Source organism: Bradysia coprophila, assembly GCF_014529535.1.
Source record: "Bradysia coprophila strain Holo2 chromosome IV unlocalized genomic scaffold, BU_Bcop_v1 contig_5, whole genome shotgun sequence".
NCBI classification, from domain to species: Eukaryota; Metazoa; Arthropoda; class Insecta; order Diptera; family Sciaridae; genus Bradysia; species Bradysia coprophila.
In genome coordinates, this window is record NW_023503374.1 from 8,571,625 (window position 1) to 8,599,284 (window position 27,660).

General features: G+C 35.3%; 2 protein-coding genes across 2 annotated transcripts in view; one reads left to right on the forward strand and one right to left on the reverse strand.

Annotated features, from left to right (window-relative positions):
- The window catches only part of LOC119071691 (neuropeptide CCHamide-2 receptor-like), a 70,839-nt gene that overhangs the window by 16,420 nt on the left and 26,759 nt on the right, over positions 1 to 27,660 (forward strand). The gene's annotated exons all lie outside the window — the stretch shown is intronic.
- LOC119071690 (probable polygalacturonase) lies at positions 7,405 to 10,418 on the reverse strand. Its single transcript, XM_037176677.1, has 5 exons — positions 10,191 to 10,418; positions 9,982 to 10,092; positions 9,761 to 9,912; positions 9,440 to 9,703; positions 7,405 to 9,382 (listed from the first exon to the last, which is right to left on the reverse strand). The coding sequence occupies exons 1-5, from the start codon at positions 10,327 to 10,329 to the stop codon at positions 8,210 to 8,212; spliced, it is 1,839 nt and encodes a 612-aa protein (XP_037032572.1). The 5' UTR covers positions 10,330 to 10,418; the 3' UTR covers positions 7,405 to 8,209.

Here is a 27,660-nt window from a genome sequence, read left to right on the forward strand (position 1 = left end):
GTGAACACTTCGCTTTAATTAACGTATTACATAATTCCGGACAAAGCTCTATAATTGTAATTAGGAGGAGGGTATGTCTATCATTTTTGAGGAATTAATTTTGGATTGAAAAAGTATTTTTAAAACATTTAAGAACTGACGTGAGTCAATTGCCTTAACATACAAGTTTAATCCAAAAACAATAAGATTAAAATGAGTGGTTTTGTTAACCTTTTGCAGACGGCAATTCATCTGTTATCCACAGAAACGATGAGTTCTCCGTTATGAGGCTGTAACCTTCGAAGGTTATGCTAAAATGTAGATGCTGTTGCTTCCGGTTGCAAGCCTATTAACCAAAGTTTTTGGCTATTTTGCAGAAGGAAAAACCAATTTGTCTGAGATCATCAGAGTCTGACGAAAACTAATTGTTTTAGATCTAGACTTTGTATAGAAGGAAATTTCAACTTTTAATTGTTAGACCAATATGTAAGGAAAAATGTTCTTGTCTCTAATTGTTACCCTTGAAACTATTTACTTCCCGGTTACAAATAATATATATTTCGTCCCAGTGGAAAATAGTGTATTACATGAGCAAATAGTGAATTAGAGACTATTTGTACCCTGAACTTCAATCTATTGACGATATTTAATCTCTAGAAAAAGACTCCATAATTATACTTGCTGTCTGTGAAACGATACAAATCAATCTTGCGTGTATTTGATAAAAAACATAGCTAACGCCGACCCGAACGAAACACCTATTCGTATCAAAAGCCTTTAATGTGAAACTCTTCATTTCTCTTACTTCATTTTCTTCTCTGCTGAAAAACTATTCTTCCTTTAAAATCACTTACATTATCCACTGTTTGCCTTGTTATCATCAACAAATAAATTGCCGGAGGCAATATAGACAGCCCCGTACGAAGTCAACTTTCATAAATTCCTATTTAAACAGCTATATACCGCTATAGTTACCTATATTTTCCTATAAATAAACATTTCACAGATAAATGTATGCTATTATATAGCTCAATATGCCTGTATATAGCTCAATATATCTGTATATAGGTATATATAGATGTCCATATATGGAATCCCTGAAACCCCACACACATAACAAATTATTTCCATGTTAACAGAAACTCTCTAAGTACCATTTTTCCCAAGATATATCACTTTTAATAAAATCCAATATGGCCGCCGGCAGCCATTTTGTTAGGAGACCGGAAATAGTACCGACGCTTTACATTCGTTAATACCTTTCAAACAAAAAAATATTCATGAAATTCAGTAAAAATTTACTCGAGATATTGTCAAAATACACCACGTTAACTGTACTTCCGAGTAGCCAGATAAGGGTTCACTTCAAGAGACCTAACTCACGCTCCGGAGAACATAATTTCATGAACTTTTTTTTCCCTGATTGGTACGGTCAATACCTATCTAATAAAGCTAAAACGAACGAAATATGTTCAAATTTGGCCGACCTACAAGCAAAAACTGCTTGCCGCCCTGTGCCTGTTTCACACCAAGGGGTCTAACTCGCGAGTCGGTTATCCGATTTCCATAAACTTTTTTTTGTCGATCGGTATTGTAAATATCTTTTTTTTGACGTATCACTGACAAGTGTAGTGCTTAAATGTCTGGCGTAAAGCACTTATTGGGCCACAGCTCGGGAGGGGTCGATACAAAATCACTCATCTTCGAACTTAGGCCTGTCTTTTGACATTACCAAACGGGAAAAAAAAAGAATTTTCAAAATCGGATGTGTTTTACTCAAGTTATCGTGCAGACAGACGGACAGACGGACAGACGGACATTTTTTTTTCACTGATTTGGCATCTCTAGACAACCACAATAGGTTTCCCCTTACTCAGGGAGTCCAATTCGACGTGTTACAAACGTATGCGTAAACCTATAAGACCCCAGTACTTCGTACGGGTCTAAAAATCAATTTCATGTGGTTGAATAGTGTAAAGTACCTAGTAAAGAGATGTGTGTTCTATTCAATAGACCATGTGAAGTATAAATAACTTATTTTTAATTGATGTAAATTATTATTCTGTAGAATAAAAGTGTAAAGAGAATATCTGAAAATTGTCTGCTTCATTTTATATCTCACTTTAAAAGCTGTACTTTGAATAAGACTAAAAGGATATCTCAATCCATTCTAATTCAATCTAATTGAATTCTTACTAAGATCCTAATAAGTGGGATGGTATCGGGATGGCAAGAATATTTTTCAATAATTTCTATAAACAAAATTGATTTTTTTTTCAATGGGTTTCATGGTAAATCTTCTTTTTATTGAAATATGAAACTTTCTTCTTAAAATCGCAAATGGTCTATTGAAATATTCTAGCAACTCGCCGGACGATCTCGCTTTAATCTTCTCGACCATTATTGAAATAAATACAAGCCATACGGACATATAATAATGTACAAAAATAAATTTTCAGGATTTTTTTATGTTGGCCTAGCAACGGTACCGGGGTTCATAAGTGCTACAATATGTATTATATTACGTAAAAGCAGCTTTATGATTTGACGGAAGAAGTTATTACAGTAGATATCCAAATTCCATGCATGTTTGTTGATATATTATGACGCGTTAAATTTGTTTTTCACATTAAATTCCTTTCTATATTTTTCTCTGGTGGTTTCCACTGGCACGATCAATTAGAAGCCATTTACGTTTTTTTTATGGCCGTTGATATTTCACTCTATGCACGTACATTCATTATGTGGTGATTGATGATCGAAGGGACAAGTGATGTGGAATGTGTATACGTTTTTTGTCAAAAATGTTTTACAAATATAACTTTGAATGTCTAAAGGCAATATTAATATGAGTAATATATCTGGGGGTAGTGTTCGCATAACTCGTACTGTTGTATTCATGTGTATTCAAACGAAATTTATTAGGTTTTTTCGGTTAAAATTTACTTTTCCTGCATTGAACGGCTCATTTATCAAGTTCAGTTGATAAATAATCACAGTATTGATCAAATTCAAGAACAGATACACGACCAGAACGCCTTCGCTCGGTCTAATCGATTGAATAGTACTTTTCCTAAAGCAGGCCGTAGGCGAGAGTTCTGAAATTGACGCGACGAGGATGAAGTTGGCGATATTTCCGCACTAGATAGGAAAATTGAGTTAATGACATCGTCGTCACACGGTTAGAAAGCATCTATTATATTCGATTAACCAGTTACAGTCGGCAAGTATTATTAACGGGTTTATTACTTCAATCAATCAACACATTTTTAATCGGTTGAATTCAAATCTTGTACTTCAATTTTTGTAACATACACTTCACTACAGAATGGACCATATTACCCAGAGGTTGTCATTATTTTTGTCGTTGTTATCGATAACAGATGAAATAGCCGTATGTGACAGGTTAATTTACGATCTATTTTGCCCTCACTTCTTGATCTTCACTTTTTTATTTTCTAGTCTCATAGAGTGTCCCATGTTTGCTACAATTTCTCTTCCTGTAATCCGACTAGCTGACTTAGCATTCCTTTTGGTTCTAACCAACGCACTGCTCCTAGCATGAACATAAGAAATATTTGGAGGCTGATGAAGTCACAGTAGGCACTGCGTTTCTTTCGTGAAGATAGATGACTTGTTTTAGTTGTGTGAGTTCAAACACACAATACAACCAATCTTAAGCGGTAGCTCTCATCACAAAAGCCTCCAAATTCGACGTTTGTCAAAGTAGTGTTCATGCTAGGAGCAGTGCGTTGTTCTAACATTTTCTGACAATGTAAACAAATGTTCATTTGGATTTACAAGAACAACTCTATCAGAATTCCAATTCCTATTAATTTCACGCATACTCTCCTCATATCAGCCTCGGCACAAAATTGACCGACGCACATGTCGACAAGAAAACCGGGCACGTAAATATTATTCCTATGAGGAAACTAACAGATAAAAAACCATGCCTAGAACCACACAAATAAGTAGACGTACGTACATATCGTCACTAATGATAATCGATAGCAATGCAGAGAAAAAAAAGGACAAAAAAAACGATTCAAGATAAAAGGCATTTTTAGCCATTGAATCATTTCAAATGGATTTTGTTTACATCCATTTCGAAGACAAAAAAATCACATCTCAGTTGTAGTACTAACATCAATCTACCCCCCAATATAAATGCAAAGTGAGGCTTCCTTTTCTATATTCATGATTTGGCCAGAAAAAAACAGACGAATTTAATTGAAATCAATTGACAAAATTGAATAGAAATAAAATGGCTCGACGTATTTACTATATCGCAATCCATAAAAAATAAATGGCAAAAATTAAATTTGATTTTAATCATCCCTAAATGTGTTCGTACTAGGCGATGTTGTTAGTGTGTCGTATCCACTTGACATGTCCGCAATAACATATGCCATAAAATGAGCTTACAGCTAAATAATGATTCGCTATGCGGCTGTGTCTGTTATAGCCAGCAAGAACAGGTAATAAAGCAATTTTGATAATAAATTACAGATAAAGCTCTTATTTTGATATGACATTGCGACGTAAAATTAATTGAAATTCAGTTTTTCGTTTTGTAATTTCAATGAAATCCAATTTCCTTTGAAAAATGTTGTTCCACATTTTAGCATTTTGTTCGATGAATGATAAATAGATGATTGTAGCAAAGGTATAGATAGATTGTTGATAGGTGTGTTTAGATGAAAATAACTTTATGAAAAGAATTGAGTTTCATTAAACATAAAAATTGACAAAGTCGGAAACTCTTCTAATTTTCAATAAAAAAAATAGAACATTACGTCCTTGCCATGTTCAAGCAAGTATTTGACGAGTGAGAAGTCATTTTGCGGGGATTCAACTACACTTTTCGAAAAGCAGTTACCGAACAAGTTGCTCAGAAATACACGAGTGAGTTTGCAAATATCATAAAATAGTTTCCGAATTAATTAATTGCGTAGCAGGCCAATCCATGAGAAAATTTATAATCACAAAGGAACATAAGATAAACTGAAAATATTCTTCATGTAATCACGGCAGAGTAATGAAAACCAGGCAGGAGCGCTTGATTTTGACCTGAATGAGGGACCTGAATTATCAGGTAGCTTCATATTTTTTACAAATAAAATTAATTCAATTTATGTCAGTGTTCATTTGAGTTCATTTTCATACAGTGTATTAAGTCCCTTATCTGACGTTTCAAAAATGAACCGCTACTGCCTGGCTTATTTTTGTTTTCCGTGATGTAATTGATCATTTTCGCATGGGGCAGAGGCATAGGCATATAAAATATTGCCTGCCCCATGCGAAAATTGACTATTACAAGGCTGTTTACCCCCTGCGAAAGTGATCCATTACACTAGGGATATTTGGGGTTTATTTCAAGTTGACAGTTCTTTCAAGTAAAATTTGCCTTGTTTTCATTTTTTCTTTTTTGTTTAATGAATCGATCGATCGAAAAAGAATGTAAGAAATGTCGCTAAAATAACATTTTTTTGATAAAAATATTGATCGATGAACACAGTTATTTCAGAAAAACTTGTTACGCAAGTAATCTGGTTACAACATACTTTTAGAAGAATTCGCAACACAGAATTGTCGGCGATATTTATTAACAATAAGTTTGATGTTCCAAAGTAACACTTTATGGCCACACATTTCGTTGTATTTTTCACTTGTAACACTAAATGCTTTTGCTTATAGTACAAACACTACACTTTGTTGCAAATTTTTTTGAAAACATCAAAAGGGACTAACAAAATAATTGGACAAACAATGCGTCTTCATCGATACTAATGCTTAGTTTCCTCTTACCAAAAAGGGTACTCCATGTGAGAGACAAAATTGAATTTTTTCAATTTTTCTTTGTTTATTTGACAGTTTGCTCTCTCACGGCGCTCTAACGGCTCTCTCTCTCACGGCGTACTTTTTTTAAGTGGAATGGGCACTTAACTGCGAAAAACTATTCAATGTCAACATGTCACCAACGCAATTGTAACTACTGTTGCGACAATACTGATGTAACATGAGTGCTGTTTTCGGGATCAATTTTTTAGGAGACGTGTAGCGTGTGAGCCGATTTCGTCAGCACACTATATTTGTTTGTAAACGTTTTATCGGAAGAACAGATTTATTTTTGTTTTGGTTTATTGAGATACTGAATTTATGTAGAATTACACGGCTGAATAGTCAATTTTCGCATGAGCAGGCAATAAACCAGAATACGTTGGAGGCTGCGACATAATGCATTGCTCTCGGACACAATTTTGTAGAACTCGCAAACTCACTCGTGTTTTTGAGAAACAAGCTTCGGTAACTGTTTTCTCGACAAGTGTAGTTGCACTTGCCTCTGCACTTGCCTCGAAAAAAGTTACCGAAGCTTGTTGCTCAAAAACTTACTCGTGAGTTTGCTCGTATCACAAAATTGTGTACTTGTGTAATGAATTACTTTCGCAGCATCCAACGTAATCTACTATTGCCACTAAGGATATGGTTTTAGCCCAGGTGGTCCAAAGTTCTCTGTTTTGTATTGGTGGGTCATATGTAATATGAGACAGGCTGTAAAAGCGAAATACCTAACTTATGAAAAAAATTTAGAGAGTACACATTTCATAGAACAACATAAGAGTCAGGGAACGTATAACTGATTCTAATTTATGGTAACTAGTAAGAATGAAGTTCCTTGCTGATTTTTGTCACAAAAATTTAAAAATAGACATTCCATATTCTATTCAATTGTTGCGCTATCATGTCTATGTTAAACGTTTTATATCTTCATAGAATTTAATTTCGTTATGCAAACTTTGAAGAAGAAAAAATATAGAAATTCGACTCTCACTTTTGATTGAGGGTTAAGAATCTGTTTATGTAATCAAAGCTTGTAAAAATAGTCAATAAATATTCATGAACGAATTGAAACATTATCTAAGAAAGGTAGTGCAAATGCACCCGCTACGGTATAGTGTTCATCGCATATTTTATTTCGAAATTCGAGTTCTATTTAGTAGTTAAGTTATTCAATATTCAAGAATTTAAAATTGAAAATATAAAAAAATGGAATGAAATGACTGCCTCTGGCAAAAGCTTTTATTATGATATTGTATACCCCCGAGTGTAGTAGTTACAGTTACTTACAAACGTGTCCAGAAATGGATATCTCGAGTCGCCCAACCATGACAATAACACAAAGAGATGCTAATTTGACGACTGGGTCGTTTCGACGGATAGAGGGAATATGTCGAATGACAGTTGAGTTTTTGAGAGAGAATTCAATACATTTTCTCTCAACCAATTTTAAAATCATTCGACATATTCCCTCTATCCGTCGAAACGACCCAGTCGTCAAATTAGCATCTCTCTGCAATAACAGAAAGCAATATCTTCGCTTATTGGTATTGCACTGTATTTGCCGAGGTATTTGCTGTTTCTTGGAAAATTACCGACATTTATTTACCACGTCATTTGACTTTATATTTCGCTATGCTCACAGTTCAACCTTACTTTTCTCCAGTTTAGATATAACCCGAAGTTCGTGTTGGCCATTTACATAAATTTCCTATTGAACTTAGTTTATAATAAAGGTTCACCTAGCAGCGTTGACACTCTTCTCAAATGATTCTTTTAATAATTTACATACTGTCGCTCAATATGTATTGACGCATTTTGAAAAGCACCGAATGTGTTTGCTTGTACTGAAAGAAAAGTTTGTTGATGCCGCCCTTGTCATCATACCTGTATGATAATAAACTGTTCACAGCCTCTCCTTGTGACAAACTCGTTACTATTTTAGCCAAAATGGAGCTCAGGCGATAAAACATCCATTTTCGATGGAAAATGTTTTGCCAAACTTTCATTTTATCACAAACTGTGATCTAAAACCACTTTCAATTCAGAACTTTTCGTCATTGTTGGAACTGTTGAATGTTGAACGGTTAATTTTTTTTGGAAAGCTTAAATGAAAATTTGTTTGTAGCATGAATAAAGTCAGGAAGTGTGGTAGAAGCAATATGGTGTGAGTTATTGTTCGGTACACCAACATTAGACAATTCTGAAAACTATGAATTTCTTGAGCATAAAACTTTTATTTACTAAATTGGTAGTTGCTTGACTATGATGGTCATTACATCATACATCTATTACTGTCACCAACATCATGCTCTGTAGAATTAATCGTTTTGCATTCATATAACAAGTTAGGCACGCACAAAAAGACTTCGAAATTTCAAAATAGCAGTTAAACAGCAGGCACCTCAATTACATCTCCATTTACAGTCACATTAAACAGCCCAAGATTTTCAACGTGCTCAATTACGCTGCCGCGGACAACCCCATTGAAATGGCAGTCATAAAGCCGAACATTTGTAATCTGATCAGTAGGGAATCCACGCAGATACAGCGCGTAATTCGATTTTAATGCGGTTACATTTCGTATATCAACGTTACGAACGACAGGAGGATAATTACCATTAGGTCCTTCTTCGTAGAAAAAGTCAATTGACAGCACCATTCCACGCGATGCACTTGTTCCGGTGTACAGTTCGGGAATGTGAATGTTCCTAATGTAAATGTCTTCGATAAGTCCTCCACGAACGGCATTGTTCTTGAATCTTAAGCCCTGTTCCAACTGCGGACTGTTCATGGAACAATTTTGACAAAAAATATTTTGCGCTCCACCAGATATCTCGCTACCGATGGTGAAACCTCCGTGACCATTTTCCATTTCACAATTCTGGATGACAATATTTTCGGATTTTACGTTAATTCGTCGTCCATCAGCATTTCGTCCCGATTTAACAGCAATACAATCATCTCCGGTTATGAACTTAACATTTTCGATGAGAACGTCTTTAGACGATTCTGGATTACAACCGTCGGAATTGGGGCCGGTACTGTTTATCGTTACACCACGAACGATCACATTTTCGCAAAGAACCGGATTCAAAATCCAGTTTGGCGATCGGAGAAACGTTACGCCTTCAATCAAAATATTTTTGCTATTGTACGGCTGAACAAATACCGGTCGCATAAAGTGCCCTTCGCCGAAAATCCTCTCTTCCACAGGTACATTTCTTTCGGCCATTTCTGTAAGAGCGGCCACATCGGCTTCCTCTGTCGGAAATCCTTCTATTATTCCACACAGCAACTCCAAGTTGTTATTTCGTCCTTTCCAAGGCCACCAATGTTCACAGTCTGCATTTCCATTTAGCACACCACTTCCTGTTAAGGCAATATTCTCCGCACCAAAGGCGTAAATGAATGGTGAAAAGTTGATGAGCTCTAATCCTCCAAGCCGAGTAAATACGTTCGGATAGGCTGTTGTGTTTTGCGTGAATAGAATGGTCGAACCTTCCTTCAAGTGTAGATTGACATTGCTCAAAAGTGTAATTGCACTTGATAGAAAAACTCCCTAAGAACAAAGAGATCGTCAAACTCGCCCAATTTCTCCGTTTCTGCTGAAATTTACCGGTGGGACTACAACCCTTCCACCACCCAACAAATGACAGTGAACTATAGCGCGGCTAAATGCTTCCGTATTGTCAGTTTCACCATCCGGTACAGCACCATATGTTGTTATATCAAAGTCTCGGTCTGGGAATATGGGAGCCTTAATTCTACTCAAAATCTCAGGAACCATATGCCAGGAATTAACGTCCAAAACAGCAGAATGGCAGATCTCTGCTCTCTCTGTCGATGCATCAATTATTTGGAATGTTGCCGGGAAACTTAACTGTAACAAAAAATTATCGTCAGCCATCGGTTGTGTTTAAAAGAAGTAGAATTTTACTCCTTCATTTTCAAATCCAAAAGCAAACGTGTTGAAAAGAGTGTACGTAACACCAGGTTGTACATGTTCATAAATTGGTCTCTCAACCAAAACTTGGTCTTGTCCATTTATATTGAAAATTACTCTCCAAATGAGATTAGAGGTGCTCACACCTTTACAACGGGAACAACATTCTTAGTTAATGAGGCTGTTTTCATCTTCACAGTAAATAATGCACTTACTAGGCTCAAAGGTTATGTTCACATTATATTCCCTCTTCGTCACAATGTTACAAATGCCTTCTGTATCAGTACAATTTTCAATGGAAAATGCGAGAAGTCTACCATTATAATCTGAAGCGAATTGTGCTCATTAAACGTACATTTTGCCCATTTTGTCTCGGGATGATACCGAAAACACTAAGGAACTATAAAAAGAGTATTGCACATACCACAGTTTTCAACTATAAACTTTTTATCAAGTGGAGCACTGTCGCCTAGCCTCGAAGAAAAAAATTGTGTCGGTAAGGGTAACAGTTGAGATGTAAGAACCGAACCAATAAAAGTTGCAATTGTAATTAAATTTTTCATTATTGTTTGTCACCAATATAGCCAGCGATTGTGTTAAAGTACTTGGAATGAGTGACAACGGTACCTATTTCATTCGCTGTTTTAGAGTCTCGAGCATATTATTACGTCTTTTTATGAGATATTTTATATGAGCAAAAATAATCAGACTCAATAAGAACTAATCTTATTTCTCTACAAACAACGCAGGGCCGAATCCATAGAATACTAAGCGAGGGTTGGGCGAAGGTTTAAGTACTTCTACTATTGAAAAAGATTTTCGTCTATTTTTCACTATTGTCGCTGTTTAAACCATTTTTAGTGTTTGACACGAAATTCACAAAATCTTCTACTTCATAATTTCAAACAAACTTTACATGCAATATATAAAACAATACTATAGATTGATTGCTTATTTTTGCTGGCGTTCTTTCTAATGGGGTAGAATTGTCAGTTGTAAGATGTTTGGTAAGTAAAATCCTCTTAAAGACTGAAGTTAAGTATTGTTAATTTGAACATCAACTATCATAGTCTTATGATCATGGTAGATTTCAAAAAATTGTTCTGAGTATTCAGTAGTTTCGAATCTTCCACCCTAGTTACGACTCTGTCCTAAGTGATAAGTTTATCTGTAACAAATTTCGATAAAATTGAATCAATAACAGTTCAAGAGTGCGTCCGCTACTACGAAATAAATAATCGAACAGTTGTAATAATAAGAACACGCCAAACTATTCTTATTTCTCTACTTACAAAGCAGGGCCGAATCCTTAGAATACTAAACGAGGGTTGGGCGAGGGTCTAACCTGTTGCAGTCGGCAAGCATTTGACCACTTGTTTCTATTACTTCCATCGATCAAAGTATTTTTAATCGGTTGATTTCAAATCTTGTACTTTAACTTTCTTAATCTGCATTTTATTTATATAAACAAAACACATTACCCAGGGCTTGTCATTATTTTTGTCGTTGTTATCGGTAACAGATGAATAGCCGTATGTGACAGGTTAAGTACCTGAATTATTGAAAAAGATTTTTTGTCTATTTGTCATTATTGTCACTGATGATGTTAAATCATCTTTACGTGTTACGGCATGTTTCATTTTCGTTTACATTGCCTAATCACGTAAAGCATTGTTCTTACGAAGTTCCAAGTTGTTATTTGACAAGTGGGGAATACAGCCATCCCCTTCGGGTCGGGCTGTAACACCCCACTTATCAAATACACAGCTTGGAACCTCTGAAGTAATATACTATTAGTGTTTGACACAAAATCTTTTACTTCATTTCCTAGTTTATTTATATGTCTATGTGTGGTAAAACGTACATTATGCATCAGTTTGGAGAGATAATTCAGGTTTACCTTTGTATCGACACGTAAAGTATATTATGCATCACTCCCTTTCGGCTTAGGTTCACAATCTCCCACTCGTCAACATAAACATAAGGGAAAGTATGAAAGTCTAACCAAACCTTTAAAGTGAATTCGATTGTATCTATTGGTCATAGCTTCTTAGAAATAGGAATGGGGCTTTTTGAAGCTTGCCCTCGACTCATATAGACAAATGTCATATTATGTAAATTCGCAATGATGCACTGGTCACAAAACTATTGTATGGACCAGTTACTTACAATCTACAGGTTTTACATCAAGTTAACAATATTAGTGATAAACTCAATCTCCCTAAAGTGTTTTGTCGTCATCTCCGTATCAAAATAATGGCATTTCTAATGATTCGTTGTACTTTCGATTTCAAGAACATTTACATAGACAGTCCCACAGCGGTATGAGTAAGCGATATACAACTATTCATTATAAAATCGCTGAGATTGGAAACTGCTTCAACGTGACCTGTTCAAACACTGTTTTCACATAAGACAAAGTGCGTCATCTTTTATTGTCTACATAAAATTTAAAAATTTCCATTTATTAGCCAAACAATGTCGAATTAAAGAAACCACTTTAGTTCATATAAAAAAAGGGTTGCATGAATAACATTTTTTATTGTCTTCGATCGTATCCGATATCGAAATAACGAATTTATTCCTGGGTATATACATTCCAAGAATTATCAATGGAAAAGGGATGATGATGTAACAAATGGTATGTAAAGCTTGCGATTTTATTGACCTTTCATACTGTTTTGAACGGTTTCTGACGCATTTCGTATAAGATATAGATTCATAGATGAGATATTATGTCAACTCACCAGACGACATCCATAAAGTTTCAAATTTACAATTTTAAGACCGAAGACTAACTTCTACACAAAGGAATCAATACATCAGATCACAATCGCAATACATGTAGTTGTAGTGTACACAAAGCGATGAAATAACATACATCATCCGTAAGTAAAAGTGATTCTGAGTATTTCGAATTGAATGGAAGCTGTTGGTGCTTGAAAATTGGTTTACGTATTGGTCAGGAAGTTATTCAAACGTAAACTTCGACATGAACGGTTTGAGGACAGATATTCTTAATCAACCGAATCAACCAACTGAATATCTTTATGTCACAAAGCGTGAAATGATTCAAATGTATTAAAAGCGTCTGTCGTCATATATATAGCAGCCCTTAGACACTCACAATTTATACAATAAACGTGTCAGTCCATTATAATTCGAAAACACTGTCGAAAACTTAGTGCAGTCCGTCTGCAGCCACTCAATAAAACTCTAAAAATTTTCTTAGAGGATACGTGACCGTTCAAGCGTACTAAAAGTTTCTTTTTTGGTGTAAATGTTTTTGACGCTTATCTACACACCCACTCAATCATTTCTCGTATTGAAGGTATGGCCGTAAATTTTACGAGTAAATTAACATTTTGAGACATCAAGGGTTTCATTAAAATGATTTAAAAAAGCCACCAGTCCACAAATTTCTTGTCTTACGACTAGAAAGTAATAAAACGAAATGAACGGCGGCAGTTGGCATGACGGTAAAATAGCCTTAACTTCATACGTGCTTCTACTAAATGAGAGATAAATCAAAAAGAAAAGAAAATGGAACAGAAAATAATCCGAGGGGAACATTGTTAGTCCGCACAGTTTACGTTGCCGAATGTCGTGGGATGTACAATATAAGTGAAATTTTCCTATTGTGTGTGGGTTTCAAGAGATTATTTTAACTCATATAAACCTTCTGTCAAGTCTACCGATTATTTAAAGAGCTTTTAATTCATCATGAAATGTTATGTGACATTACCCGTCGTACGGCAATACCCTACATTGAAAGTTATGACTGGCCATTAAAAACATCACGCAAAGCCATTTCCATTGTCTATGTCCACATACCCACACTGCTACAAATCAGGGAAAAAAACCCTAATGAATTCCATCAACACTGGAAAAGTAAATAAAACTTTCGTACTGTTAATTTATTGAAACTTGGCTTTATTTGTGACATGACAGGAAAACCTTTCATTGGGAATCCCATGGCGATGATTACCTAACCGTAATGTACTACTACGAGTGTGATAAGATGGATGTAGATTCTAATGAATACGCTGAGGTTAAACAAGTGACGTCGGAAGGAAAAGGCCCGCACGAATTCGTAGAGCTCTAGCAAAAAGTTTTAGGTTACGAGCTAATTGCTCGAATAAAAATGTTGCCAATGTTGTTAATCTCCTTTTAGCAACGGCTAGTCATCTGTTATCGAAAACGACGACAAAAATAAGAGACTAACTCCGGATGTTAGAAAAATTTAGTAAAGTCAACGCTCTCACTAAAGACATCATTGGTAAAGCTAAAGAAATGAAAGATTTGTTGTAAAACACAATATGATTTGATACCGATATTAACAGAAGAAGTAATTCGATTTGATCGAGTTTTTATCTTTTTTACCATGTTGCCAAACCAATAAACTCCGTAGGTATTCAATGAGTTTACGTGCATCTTTCTGATTGACTTGCTATTTTTTTCCACATTTTACGATATAGAGAGTTTAGTCATTGATTCAAGAAACACATAATAGCAAAGTTTCTTTCAATTTCCGTGTGTGTTTTCGATTTCCTTCCTATTTACGTCAGTTTCAATTAACCATGGCAATTTCAACGTATCACAAGTTTTCAACAAAGTCATGTGTTAAAAGTGCTTCCGTGCTTATTGGCTTCTACATATTTTTGTATAGAAATCACTGCCAAGTATACAAAAAGGTAAAGAAGAAAGAAAATTAGATTGTCACATTGAAGAAGAATTCAATGTGTACATGCAAATGATAGATTGTCTAAAATATAATCACAGAAGCTATTCATAAAAAAAACATAGAACTGGCAAATTTTATAAATAAGAAAAGAGTTGATGGATCACCCCTAGAGGAGTCTATCATTGAATCAACCCCATCATATATATCAATTACACGAACATGGTATCATCTTCTCTCATTTGAACGTGTGCATTCATCGAAACTCAGTCTTTTTTATTTCATATAGCAGCCAGAAGCTAATGAGTTGTAATCAAAATTACTTGACTATGAATGTTCGTCTGGTTTATACCGTCCAACTAAATAAGTGAATTTTCATCCAATGAACATTTGAGACGAGTTTATTGGAACGGAACGATTTCAATTTTTTCCATTACATAAACATATCGATTATCCTTGCTATTTATCCACTTTCAAGCGAATTGAAGTTAGTCATTAAAACTAATTTATTTAGTTCAATGTTCAAATATATTCGTTCGACATTGAATCATTTTAAGTTAAGACATTATTGTGTACACATTGTAGAATGGTATCATGTGAAAAAGTTTATGAAATGATGTACAAATCGACTCGAACAATTTAATTTCAGGAAGGTCAAGTTATTTGGAGAGGAAAAATATGAATTTTTGATTCGAAATAGGGAATAGTGGATTGAACAGTAACATTACTCGTCTTTCATTCTTACGCCTAGTCGTGCATCTAAGTTAGATTCCCGCATTTAACTCAATCGCACGCTTTCTATTCGGAGTGTGCAAGAGCTATATTGGTATGCCAAATGAGCCTCGACAGGTATGTGATGCTGTTAACGATACATTCTCGTGCTCCCGCCAATACATGTCTATTCTCAAGTCCCAACTGTGTATACCCAGTTGGTGTCTATTAAGAATTTTTCACCCATGCATGCGGTATGCGTTTCCGTGAAACTTCGCTAACAGCACACTTCCACATACGATATATCTCCTAGCTCCCAATACAACCATGCACACTCTGAACAAGTCCGTGTATGCAGTATACCTAGAACTTAGATACGCTAGACACGGACATTTGTGTGAGTAATACGATGATTGACCTGTTATGCACGGCCAAAAATGACTCGATCTTTGTTACCATCCAATCTGCGTGCCGAAGCCCGCGATGTCCATAGCTTGCCAGTAGCTCCATAGAGGAAATGTTCTGCGCCTTTTCGATGATTCTCAAATCGAAGAATCGGTATGTGGGCGCTTCGGCAATCATCATCCACTGGGTCGATACGTGTACACTCATTGTCTAATGTGTCATTTTCTCTGTGTCGCATGTATTTCAGGTTATGTTGCTTGGTGGTATTTTCTTTAATGAAAATATGCAATATCGCGAATCCCATCACGACTTCTCCAATTGACCAGTGATCCAGAGGTGTTATTGGTCCGATCAAATTGTATTTTACGTTATAATAACAATCATTACGCTTTTAAAACAAAATTTTTGATACTTTTTTCACTAGCACAGATAAACATGACATTTATTTTCGGAGTCCGTAAATCCTTGGTACATCCCAGGATCATTATTCCCAATATCGGTTTGTTTTAAATCGAAAACGTTTAATTTGTTTTCTTTCGGTGGTCGAACTAACAATATCGTTCGTATTTATTACTTCTCGAATTTCTAAGAAATTTTTTCACAGGGATACTGTTATAGACCGAAGACCGTTAGAAATTTTCAAACATTTCAATTTTTCAATCAATCCCCGTTAAAGGTTACAATAATTCATTGACACACAGAAAACCTACATGACATGTAGGTTGTCATCGTCATGTCGTCATATGAGCGACGTTTTTCAACCTATTACGTATAAGTATCTAGTATTGCTACAACTACTTTGATACGAAGTAGTTAATTTTGTTCAACGAGTGAAAAAAAGGTTGGAAATATCCATTTTCTCTTGTGCCACCCACGAAATGCCATTTCCAACTTTCTTCCCTCGTTGAACAAACAAACTTTTGTTTTCGCCGTTTTCCCCGTGACAAACGTAATTTCGTTTCGGAATAGCTCGAAGTAGAGCTTTTCTTAGATCAAAGTTAGTTTCTGGTGTATTTTCCTCTTATGTAGATGATTGGCATGTTTGCTAAAAGTATCATCAAAGATTATAAAATTTCCAAATAATCGATACAATATCAATCAAATGTTTTATCGATAATCGACATTATCGATTTTCAGTCAGTGATATCTCTATGGTCAATATTAATCGATTATTTATCGATACAACATTCGATTGATATTAGTTTTTTGAATATATTGAGAGCTTTTTTGGTTTGAAGTTAATCACGGGACAGGACATATACCTATGCTTGACGAAGTCTTCCATACACGTGCCTTCGTTAGATCATAAAGTCTAAAACAAACGGTTCAATTTCACGCCAGTAATATACTACAAAACCCACAGAACCTACAATTTAAAAAAACAAAAAACTTAACTTTAATGGGACCCATGTTCATCGGTGTATAGTATTTTATTCGAATGCAATATTGACCCCCCTGAATCATAAATAATCAGAATTGGTTATTAAAGTATGTTTATGATTTTATTGATTTATATAGAACATAATTTACGACTACATTTCATTTCGGATAGGTGACGAAAATAATTCAAAGTGATTAAATCGAGTCATTATTATATCTCGAGTACTCCCCATTGGAACTTCAAATTGTGTGGCCTATAAATAAATAATCGACGTAAAATTAATATAAACCCCAACGCGAAAATGTATATATTTGCTCTGCTGTAAATGTGGATTTGGAAATTTGATTTGACGATTAGACAGCTAGTGTTGTGCAAACAATAACATTTTATCGAACATTTCCGCTTCGTGAAAGAAAATATATAGCTCAGCGAATCTATAATACGGTTCTGTTGTTGAAGTTTTCACACCAATATTATTTTTATATATTTAGTAAGGTATGTGTAAGGTAATGCGACATTTCAATAACAAAAATTGAATTTTGATATCATGCCATGCGTGCACTGTATTTAAATATTGGGCTTATCTTCACCTATTCTTAGGGATGACTTTTTTCGTAAAAGAAGATAGCACAACAGGAGGAAAATTATATTTATACAGAGAAAAACGTCTAAATGATTGAAGTTTATTATTAACCGGAGTACTGGCTGTAATTTGTATACGACGATGTGCCAGCGACAAGCGCGTTTTCGGATGAAATATAACGAAACAAAAATGAAAAAACGCGAAATATGAGTGAATCATTTTTCATCATAATTTTTAATGGGCTGAAGGCGACAAGAGCACGGATAAATTAAAGAGCACACAAAAAAAAGTCGAACGCTCAAACAAATGTTTCGAATGGTTTGAGTGAAAAATTGGCATTAATGCTCGTTTATCTTGACTGAACTTTTTTCCATTCGATTTTTATTTACTCATTATTGGGGAAAAAAGGAGTACCGTGACTGAAGCGAGAAAGGTTATCCGCCGAATTACGTCACGCTGATAAAAAAATCATACAAGGACCAAAGTTACAAAGGCCTTCCAGATGTTCTAACGTTTGCTCGTTTGGGCATTATTTTTTATCGATGATTGGCCTAAGTTCGGTATGAACGCGGTCAAAATTATGCTGGTAACAAAATGCATCTGTACAACGAATTTAAATCTCAAAAGCATAGTAATTTGAATGCATGGTGTCGGGGAATCTCGCACACGCGATCATAGTATACGTCCTTTTACGACATGTAACGAAAAGTCATGACTGTGCGAGATTCACCATGAATTTGTGTGGTGTGCGAGATTACCCTACCCCTAATTAATCCGTGATTATACTGGCCAGATTTTAACATTAGAGTTATTTGGAAATTTGCGCTTTTTTACTTACTTCAGTTTCATCGCGTAAAAGATCGATCTTGGCAGAAACGGACCTCGAAGTACTGTAAGATCAGTCAAAAACCCTTAAAGGGGAAAAGTGTGACGCAAGTCCTTGTTTCTACTTACAAAATAACTGATATCGCTGAGGGTGACGCATTCTGCGCCTGTACGCAAAAGTTTTATAAACAAAAATTTAACCCAAAAAATTTTAGAAAGAAAATTTTACAAAAAAAAAATTGCGTCACTAGTGGCAGATGATTCAGCTTTCTACCGTTTTACTTCCATTCTTTCAGGACGTATTTCTCCCTATTTTAACCATTTTCCTAATGTTAGTTTACTCAACATCTGCCACTAGTGACGCAATTTTTTTTTTTGTAAAATTTTCTTTCTAAAATTTTTTGGGTTAAATTTTTGTTTATAAAACTTTTGCGTACAGTCGCAGAATGCGTCACACTCAGCGATATCAGTTATTTTGTAAGTAGAAACAAGGACTTGCGTCACACTTTTACCCTTTAAGGGTTTTTGACTGATATCAGTACTTTTGTAAGTTTTAAGGATAAAGCGCCAGTTATAACATATCCAAAGTTTTTTTTAGAGACGAAGAAAGCAATTTTATATGTCCCGTAACACAAAAGAAAATACCAAAACCACATTTGAAACAGGAAAATCCAACTACCCGACAATTTTCATATTTGCCACTGTTTTCTGCTTCTAAAACTCTAAGACTTTGCCGAAGAAACCAACCTTCCATCTGCCACAGTTTTCGAGATAAGTCTAAAAACTGATAACGCCCAAATTTTTACAGTTTTTGTACATACTGCCCTATTCTACTCCCAAAACTCTAAGACTTTGCCGTAGAAACCAACCTTCCATCTGCCTCAGTTCCCGATATAAGTCTAAAAACTGATAGTGCCCAAATTTTTACAGTCTTTGTACATACTGCCCTATTCTACTCCCAAAACTCTAAGACTTTGCCGAAGAAACCAACCTTCCATCTGCCACAGTTCCCGAGATAAGTCTAAAAACTGATAGTGCCCAAATTTTTACAGTTTTTGTACATACTGTCCTATTCTACTCCCAAAACTCTAAGAATTTGCCGAAGAAATCAACTTTCCATCTGCCACAGTTCCCAAAATAAGTCTAAAAACTGATAGTGCCCAAATTTTTACATTTTCTGTACATACTGCCCTATTCTACTCCCAAAACTCTGAGACTTTTCCGAAGAAACCAACCTTCCATCTGCCAAAGTTCCCGAGATAAGTCTAAAAACTGATAGTGCCCAAATTTTTACAGTTTTTGTACATACTGCCCTATTCTACTATCAAAACTCTAAGACTTTGCCGAAGAAACCAACCTTCCATCTGCCACAGTTCCCGATATAAGTCTAAAAACTGATAGTGCCCAAATTTTTACAGTTTTTGTACATACTGCCATATTCTACTCTCAAAACTCTAAGACTTTGCCGAAGAAACCAACCTTCCATCTGCCACAGTTCCCGAGATAAGTCTAAAAACTGATAACGCCCAAATTTTTACAGTTTTTGTACATACTGCCCTATTCTACTCCCAAAACTCTAAGACTTTGCCGAAGAAACCAACCTTCCATCTGCCACAGTTCCCGAGATAAGTCTAAAAACTGATAACGCCCAAATTTTTACAGTTTTTGTACATACTGCCCTATTCTACTCCCAAAACTCTAAGACTTTGCCGAAGAAACCAATCTTCCATCTGCCACAGTTCCCGATATAAGTCTAAAAACTGATAGTGCCCAAATTTTTACAGTTTTTGTACATACTGCCCTATTCTATTCTCAAAACTCTAAGACTTTGCCGAAGAAACCCAAGGCTGTATACTTTGGGGAGGTCACGCAGACCGCCATTTTATTAGATACGCGGGATCACACCACTTCTGATGATTTTACATGTAAAAAATTTCACCACATCATCAAGACGACGAGAATCATCGGAGTAGGTGAATTTTTGTATGAAATCGGCCATTTTATCATCAACTGTGGTGTGTAACCCGCGTATCTGTATCTGCGTGACCTCCCCAAAGTATACAGCCTTGGAAGAAACCAACCTTCCATCTGCCACAGTTCCCGATATAAGTCTAAAAACTGATAACGCCCAAATTTTTACAGTTTTTGTACATACTGCCCTATTCTACTTCCAAAACTCTAAGACTTTGCCGAAGAAACCAACCTTCCATCTGCCACAGTTCCCGAGATAAGTCTAAAAACTGATAACGCCCAAATTTTTACAGTTTTTGTACATACTGCCCTATTCTACTCCCAAAACTCTAAGACTTTGCCGAAGAAACCAACCTTCCATCTGCCACTGTTCCCGAGATAAGTCTAAAAACTGATAGTGCCCAAATTTTTACAGTTTTTGTACATACTGCCCTATTCTACTCTCAAAACTCTAAGACTTTGCCGAAGAAACCAACCTTCCATCTGCCACAGTTCCCGAGATAAGTCTAAAAACTGATAGTGCCCAAATTTTTACAGTTTTTGTACATACTGCCCTATTCTACTCCCAAAACTCTAAGACTTTGCCTAAGAAACCAACCTTCCATCTGCCACAGTTCCCGAGATAAGTCTAAAAACTGATAGTGCCCAAATTTTTCCCGCTGCCCAACCATACCACAATTTTAGGAACCAACCTAGTAAAAGTTAATACTTAATGATCCACACCATTTCCAACAAGAAACACATCGCAAAACAACACACATGACCATCCATTTCATGTACCAAAATATACAACACACACACACACACACACACATACAAATTGGCTTTTATATGGCATTTGTATGGAGACTTTGGGGAGCTCCAGCTCCCAAGATATGGGTTTTTTCCAACTTTTGAAAATTCCATTCTTATTTTTGGCCCATTATTAACCTATAACCAAAAATTCAGGAAAATCTATAGAAACGTTTAGGAGTTGCTGGATCCACTTTTCCATAGGAACTAAGTAACTAACTTTTTTTTAATTTATTTGATTTTTATTTATAAAATAGTTATAATACTTCAACAATTCAATAATTTAGAGCAACAATCTTGAAGAAAGAAAAATATCACTTGAAAAAATTCGGACCATCATTATCACAGTAAGTGTCGCGAATGCTCACAGCATTTCCTCGCTGAATTGCTATTGATATACGCTGAAGGAGGAACTCTAGACTCCTTGGCTCACCCGTTTGGCGTGTCATCAACTTCCCCAGTTTAGACAAAAATAACGTAGTTTCCGGGCCAATTGATCCAAAAGATTCAAATGCTAGCGGCGTGAAACAGAATTGATTCTTCAAGTCGATGTAATGGTTGTGCTTGTCTCGTTCTGCTTGGTCGGCTGCTGCACCACTATTGTTCGAAGTTGCATTGATGTAAGACGTCGCAACAGTGTCGACAACCGTAACGTCCCAAATCAACGAACGTCCATGACTCCAGGGGTAGCTGGTCAGTCCATCCGGTCGTTTCCCATCTCGTCGAGATAACCCTGGCGGTTCGCGTATATTTGGGAAACCAGCTGCACTAAAGGCCATCGATATAATCTTGTTAATTTCTGCGTGTCTGGCATACTTTCCAATCATCTTGTTACAGGATAACTAACTAACTAACTAACGTAGGCGATTTTTATTATATAAAAATTCGAGATTTTGCTTATTTTCATACAAAAGTCAATATTTCGAAGTTCAATATCTCGGCCAATTTTGAAGCTGTAGTAATGTGTGATAGCTCGTTGAACTCGTATTGATGCCCAGATATCTAAGTTTGGGGGTCGTTGGAGTTAAGATGAAGAACTAAAAAAGTTGTTGTAAATATGCTCCGCCGTCCTCAAAAAAATTTTGTTAAAACATTTTTGGTAGTGGACTTGCGTCACGCCCGCTAACTAACGTGCGGGCATGATAAGCACAGCACAGAAATGAGAAAAGGCTGCATATTAGATAGCAGCACCACTCGAACTCGAATTAGTTAATTTTTCAGGTAAAATAAAGTTTTGTGTCACCGGCAGATTGAACGAAAAAATATCGATACCACAGCAAAGCCCAAAGTAGTAATGTACTCTGGCTAATGCCCGGGGGCGGATTACCCTATGGGAAATTCAGGACCGTGCCCATGGCGCTGGAAAAAATTGGCGCGGAGTTCAGTCACTAAATTGACAATTATTGTCTGAGTAGAAATTGTTTATTAGTTTCAAAAAATTTGCCTGCGGCGCTCGTAATCTATCACAAAACTGTAGAGTGTTTGCGGATGCCTAATGTCGTAAAGCACACTACGCACGAAGTTCCAAATTTTTATTATGGAGACTGCATGAGTTCACGGGTTAAAATTGAAAATTTCATTTCGCATGTCATAATATATTCCGTCCAAACATTTACAAAAAGAAATTATTTTGCCGGGAAACATGAATGGTGAAGTCTAAAACTATAGTCCTTTACATAATGGAAAGTGGCAAAAAAGTAGGAAACCGCTCCTCTTCGATCTCTCAAACTAGTTCAGAGTGAATGCCTCGAAAAAGAAAAGCTCGACCATTGAATTAGCGTAAAAACTACGAATTGTGATGTGGTCTTCATGAACTAAAATTTGTAACTTTCAGCTCATACCAGTGCTATGCCAATAATCAAAACAGCATTTTCTTGGGTTATCAGAATTTTTCTAGTGATACCTTATTTTTGAAAATGCTCTTGCTCGTTGCGCTCGCAATTACATTTCTTCCACTTCTATCGTAACACTACGATCCATTTCAATGGTCTCCGGAATGTACGTATCGAACAAGCAGTAATTTTCATTATTACCACCTTGTTTATAAGATATTCATATAGGAAAATTGGCGCTTAAATTACGTTTGCCAGTGGCGCTGAAAACCTTAATCCGCCCCTGCTAATGCCTTCTTTATAGCACAATTGTTAAAACTACCATTGTGAGACTCAAAGAAAACATAAATATTAAAACTAATGAAGTAAAAGATTCTGTGACATTCGGTTGAAAATGCTTAGATCAAGCAAATAGATGCAATGCTGGTGATTTGCATCTCGCTTGTGATATTGACTGTTAAAAAAAAATTAGTCACCACGTGGAGAAAGTGGACATTCGAAACGCAAGTACCGTTTTACACCTTATAAACGGTTCTTTAACGTCTTGACTTTTCTCTGTTTTTTTTTGTGACCGTGTGATAATTAACGTTTCCATTTCGTTCTTTTTGTGTTAGACCATAGTCTTATACATAAATTGCTCTGCTATGAGTGTCTAGTATCTATGAGTGTACAGTAAATGAAAGTATAGAAAAGAATATATTGAAAAAGCTCGTTAGCCTAACTTTTGGCATCAACGTACCTTTTTTGGATGTTTGTACCATCGGTAATTAAAACAGATGAACATTTTGTTATAAATTCAAATGCGTTATACTACACAAAATACCAAAAATAACAAACACTTGAGGTTGAGATAGGATTTTTATTTAAAATTACAATTAAAATAACAAATTTTATTATTCATCGGACCTGTACTATAAAATGAAGATGAAAGGTGCCTACCAGATCATAACAGATTTATTTTTGGATATTTGTTGCGGTTATTAACACATGTAATGATGGAACAGCATGTTCGCAGAATAGAAAACACTTTTTGATCATCGAAATTTATATCGATTAGTATTATGATTTGAATTTGATTTCTACTATAAAAGTGAACGTTTATGTGATTGGTCTAAAAAGGATATGGCTATTCACCTCCGGGCGAATAGAGAATCAATTTCTTGAATATGCTTCTACCGAAAATTGTTTTGAAGAAAAAATAACAAAACCACCGCATGAAGCCTTAAAGTTTCATCTCGATGGTATTTAAATCTTTCTATAATATTAATTGATGTATACACACATAGCAACAAAAACTTTTTATCTTTCCACGTCAGCGTTGGTATGAATGGTATCTACAAAAAATTGAATGAAAGCAAAGTGTTTGGCTTCTCTACCTTATGCATAAGCCCGGCTAAACTCATCTGCTTCGATTCAGAATATAAATTAAATTAAATTTGATTCAATTACACCTTTGTCATAGTATCGCCTGTCTAATGTTGTTAATGTTTTCGAACTTTTCTTATAAAAATTGTCTAGCCACAATCTGGAATGCAAATCCTTAAAGTGCAAAGACAAAGTTTTCGTGACAACGTTGAAATAGTCATTTACTCTTAACAATAATGGTGTAATAATTTCAAGAAGAGGTTAAAGGATTCCGACGAAGTATGTGGATATTAGAATCTGTGAAAGTACTTAGCGTCTATGTTCACATAAAACAAAGGCAAAACTTTTCAATTTTCGGTTAAAATTTTTCAAGTTTTCTTTCTATATTTTATGTAACAGATACCAGCGACCTTTGAACGTAATTATTGTAACAGTAAGTTTAACTTACTTCGATTTTTACTGCTTTCAAGACAATAGAACTCGATCGTATAGACAGAAAACGTGAAGTAAAATTTGTAACAGATTTTGATCTTTATTCCATCGGATCTTTATTCGGATTCAGTTCGAATTTTTCTCCAGATAAATTCACCACCTACTCCACAAAACACACATTGGTTGGTAACATAGACGAGTCACTAACGAGTGCAGTGCAGATAACATGTGCCCATTGCACAAATGGTATGTGTTTTTGTCGCCCAGCTATTGAATATTGTCTGAGCAAAAAACTGCACTTAGATCAAACAAAGTAACAGATTCGATAATTTTATTGCTCTATTTATGGATGAAGATAAGATTAAAATTTCGAGAGTGCCTTGATGCCCAAGAATGTATGAGTCGTGTGCGACCTCTTACTGGCAGTTTTGAAACATTATTCTGAAGTGCTATCAAAATTGTTAATGTTCCTTCCACGGCAACGCTTACATCTATAAACAGATTGTTTGATCTCCGACAAAACTCTTCCTCCGATTGTATCGCAGCCGTGGGTTGGTTATATTTTAGTCGACGAAAGTGTGAAAGAGCCAGTAAAGTAGTTGCGGATATTTTCAACGATCACTTTTATTCTTCAAATGATCACTGGCAACATATTTTCGCTCACTTACGACCTTGTATACATTCGAAACACAATTAAAATTTTTATATTCAATTCTGGATGATGTACACAGTGTAAACCAAATATTTATCGAATAAACGTTGCAAAATGGTTGTGTAATTATTTCGAATTCGTCATTAGTTCGACTCTAGTTTGTTCTTTATACTAGGAGCACATAGAACATGTTGTCTAGTGTGCTCTTTTAGCAGCATAAAAAAGTGTGAACATAAAACGATGTGCTCTAATTACCAGTGTACGATAGGAATATTAATTGCTCGGTATTTGCCATCAAATAATAAAAAGCGCAAACATCAACGTGTGCTGTAAACTCACGATATGTACTGTGTATGGAACGATAAATAGGGATTTGCGTTGTTGTGGTGAATGATGTTAAAACATTTTGCTTCTCTGGCCGAACTTCTAATTAATTAAACAACCCACCGAAGCGTCAACAATGAAATAGTTTTCGCACACACTATTTGTTCAAAATTGTCTGGAGGTTTATCACATAGTTATGGTGAAAGTACATGCCAGCCAGAGAATTTCGAGCGTTTAATTAATCATTGGAGTTACATAAGTTACATCACCGGAGTGTGGATGAATTTTGAGTGTTTTTTCGTTGATAAAAAAACAACAAATTCTCTACAAAAATCAGAATTTGCGCAAATTTTCCGATAAACTGTGATGATGAATTGATGTGGCTAGATGTGGCTCGTATACATAACATGCTAAACAAAATATTTAATGTTGGTGTGGTAAAATATTTTAGATTAAAATGTTAACAGAGCTGATATCAAAACGGACGCATCTTTTGTATTAACTAAACCACAATATCCGATTGGGATTCGATTCGCCTCACAGGGTTTATCCGTAAGTATTGTTTAATTAAGAGATAAAACTGGTGCGAAAACAACAACATAAATTCGAAAGGGTTTGGATTCGGATCTCAAAGTTTTTGCATCGTTGGTAAAACATCTGCAAAACTTTAAATCCTTTTAACAAAAGCAATCAACGTTTTCGAATTCGTATTTTACCTTAAAATGTTCATAGGTCATTATCTTTCCGACGCAATTCAATCATTTTTAACATCCTACAGCGTAGATTTACTGAGCTGTTTGTAACATTTTAATGAGAGCTTACAAGAAAAAATATCATTGAAATCATCGTTGAAAATTTCTCTTGTTTCTTAGAGAAAATGAAGTCACACCTTTTTTCTCACACTTATTTTAAATTCTTTTGACAAAATTTAAAAGAAAAACTCAAATTGCTCAAATATGCTTGACTGGTGCAGGCAACTTCCAACCCACCCACTTTTGATATTTGATCGCAAAAGCACTAAAAACAAACGACAGTAAAAGCTCTATCATCAATCAACATTTGTTCAGTTTCAGCTCATATTATTGATACAAATAAAAAAAAAAGTTTTGTCGAAGAAACTCTGAACTTTACTTTAAGTTACGACAAAAATTGTTCGACATGGTGTACAACATGCTTGTGACAATAATAAGAGAGTTGCCTAACCCAGTGAACCCAGTGCCTTTGTTTCGATTTTGAAACTAAATATCCACCAAGGAATGATTCATCGTTTTCGCAATTTGTAATGTCTTCCTTTTGCTCCGTTTTTCTTTGCATTATTTTACAATCGTCATATATTCGGTGTATTTGTCTGTCATATTATTTGGTTGTTGATAGTGAGAACGGCACACATGCCTTTGCTTATGTTTCAACTGCTTATATGTACGAAAGGGTATTCCTTGAACCGAAAAAATTGTGAGAAGGGTGTAGGTAGATGAGTTGTGGAAACCTTTATTGGCTCCAAAATTCAAAAACTTCCTTCAAACATTTATAGAACTAAACAGAACCAATATATTTTTCTATCGTTGTAAATAACGTAAAACAAACGAAACTCTTTATCGTTTTGTGTTTGTATTTTTTCCGGAAAAGCTTCTGAATATGGCTGTTTAAATTGTTGAATACACTTTTGTTGAACTTTTGAGAAAACATAATAATCAATTGTCCTACGGCAAAATAACGATTAGAATCAAAAATCTTTTTATTGTAATTCAATTTAAAAACAAGGGAATAGCTAAGCAATACAAGCAACAATGATATTTTCGTATTTAACAAAGAAAATGTTCAACTGAATAAATTGGTACCTCGATTTTATTGAATTGAATTAAAAACTTTACGATAAAACAAGTTTTAATAAGTTGAGTCTCCAAAGCTAGGTATTTTTTGCAGATTTATCTCTGTTATAT

Coding starts and splice junctions, on each gene's coding strand:
- LOC119071690 (XM_037176677.1), bottom strand. CDS start 10,329: ATGAAAAATTTAATTACAATTGCAACTTTTATTGGTTCGGTTCTTACA. Junction 9,704..9,760: donor TTGGATTTGAAAATGAAGGA/GTAAAATTCTAC, acceptor TTTTTGTTACAG/TTAAGTTTCCCGGCAACATT. Junction 9,383..9,439: donor GAAGGGTTGTAGTCCCACCG/GTAAATTTCAGC, acceptor CTTTGTTCTTAG/GGAGTTTTTCTATCAAGTGC.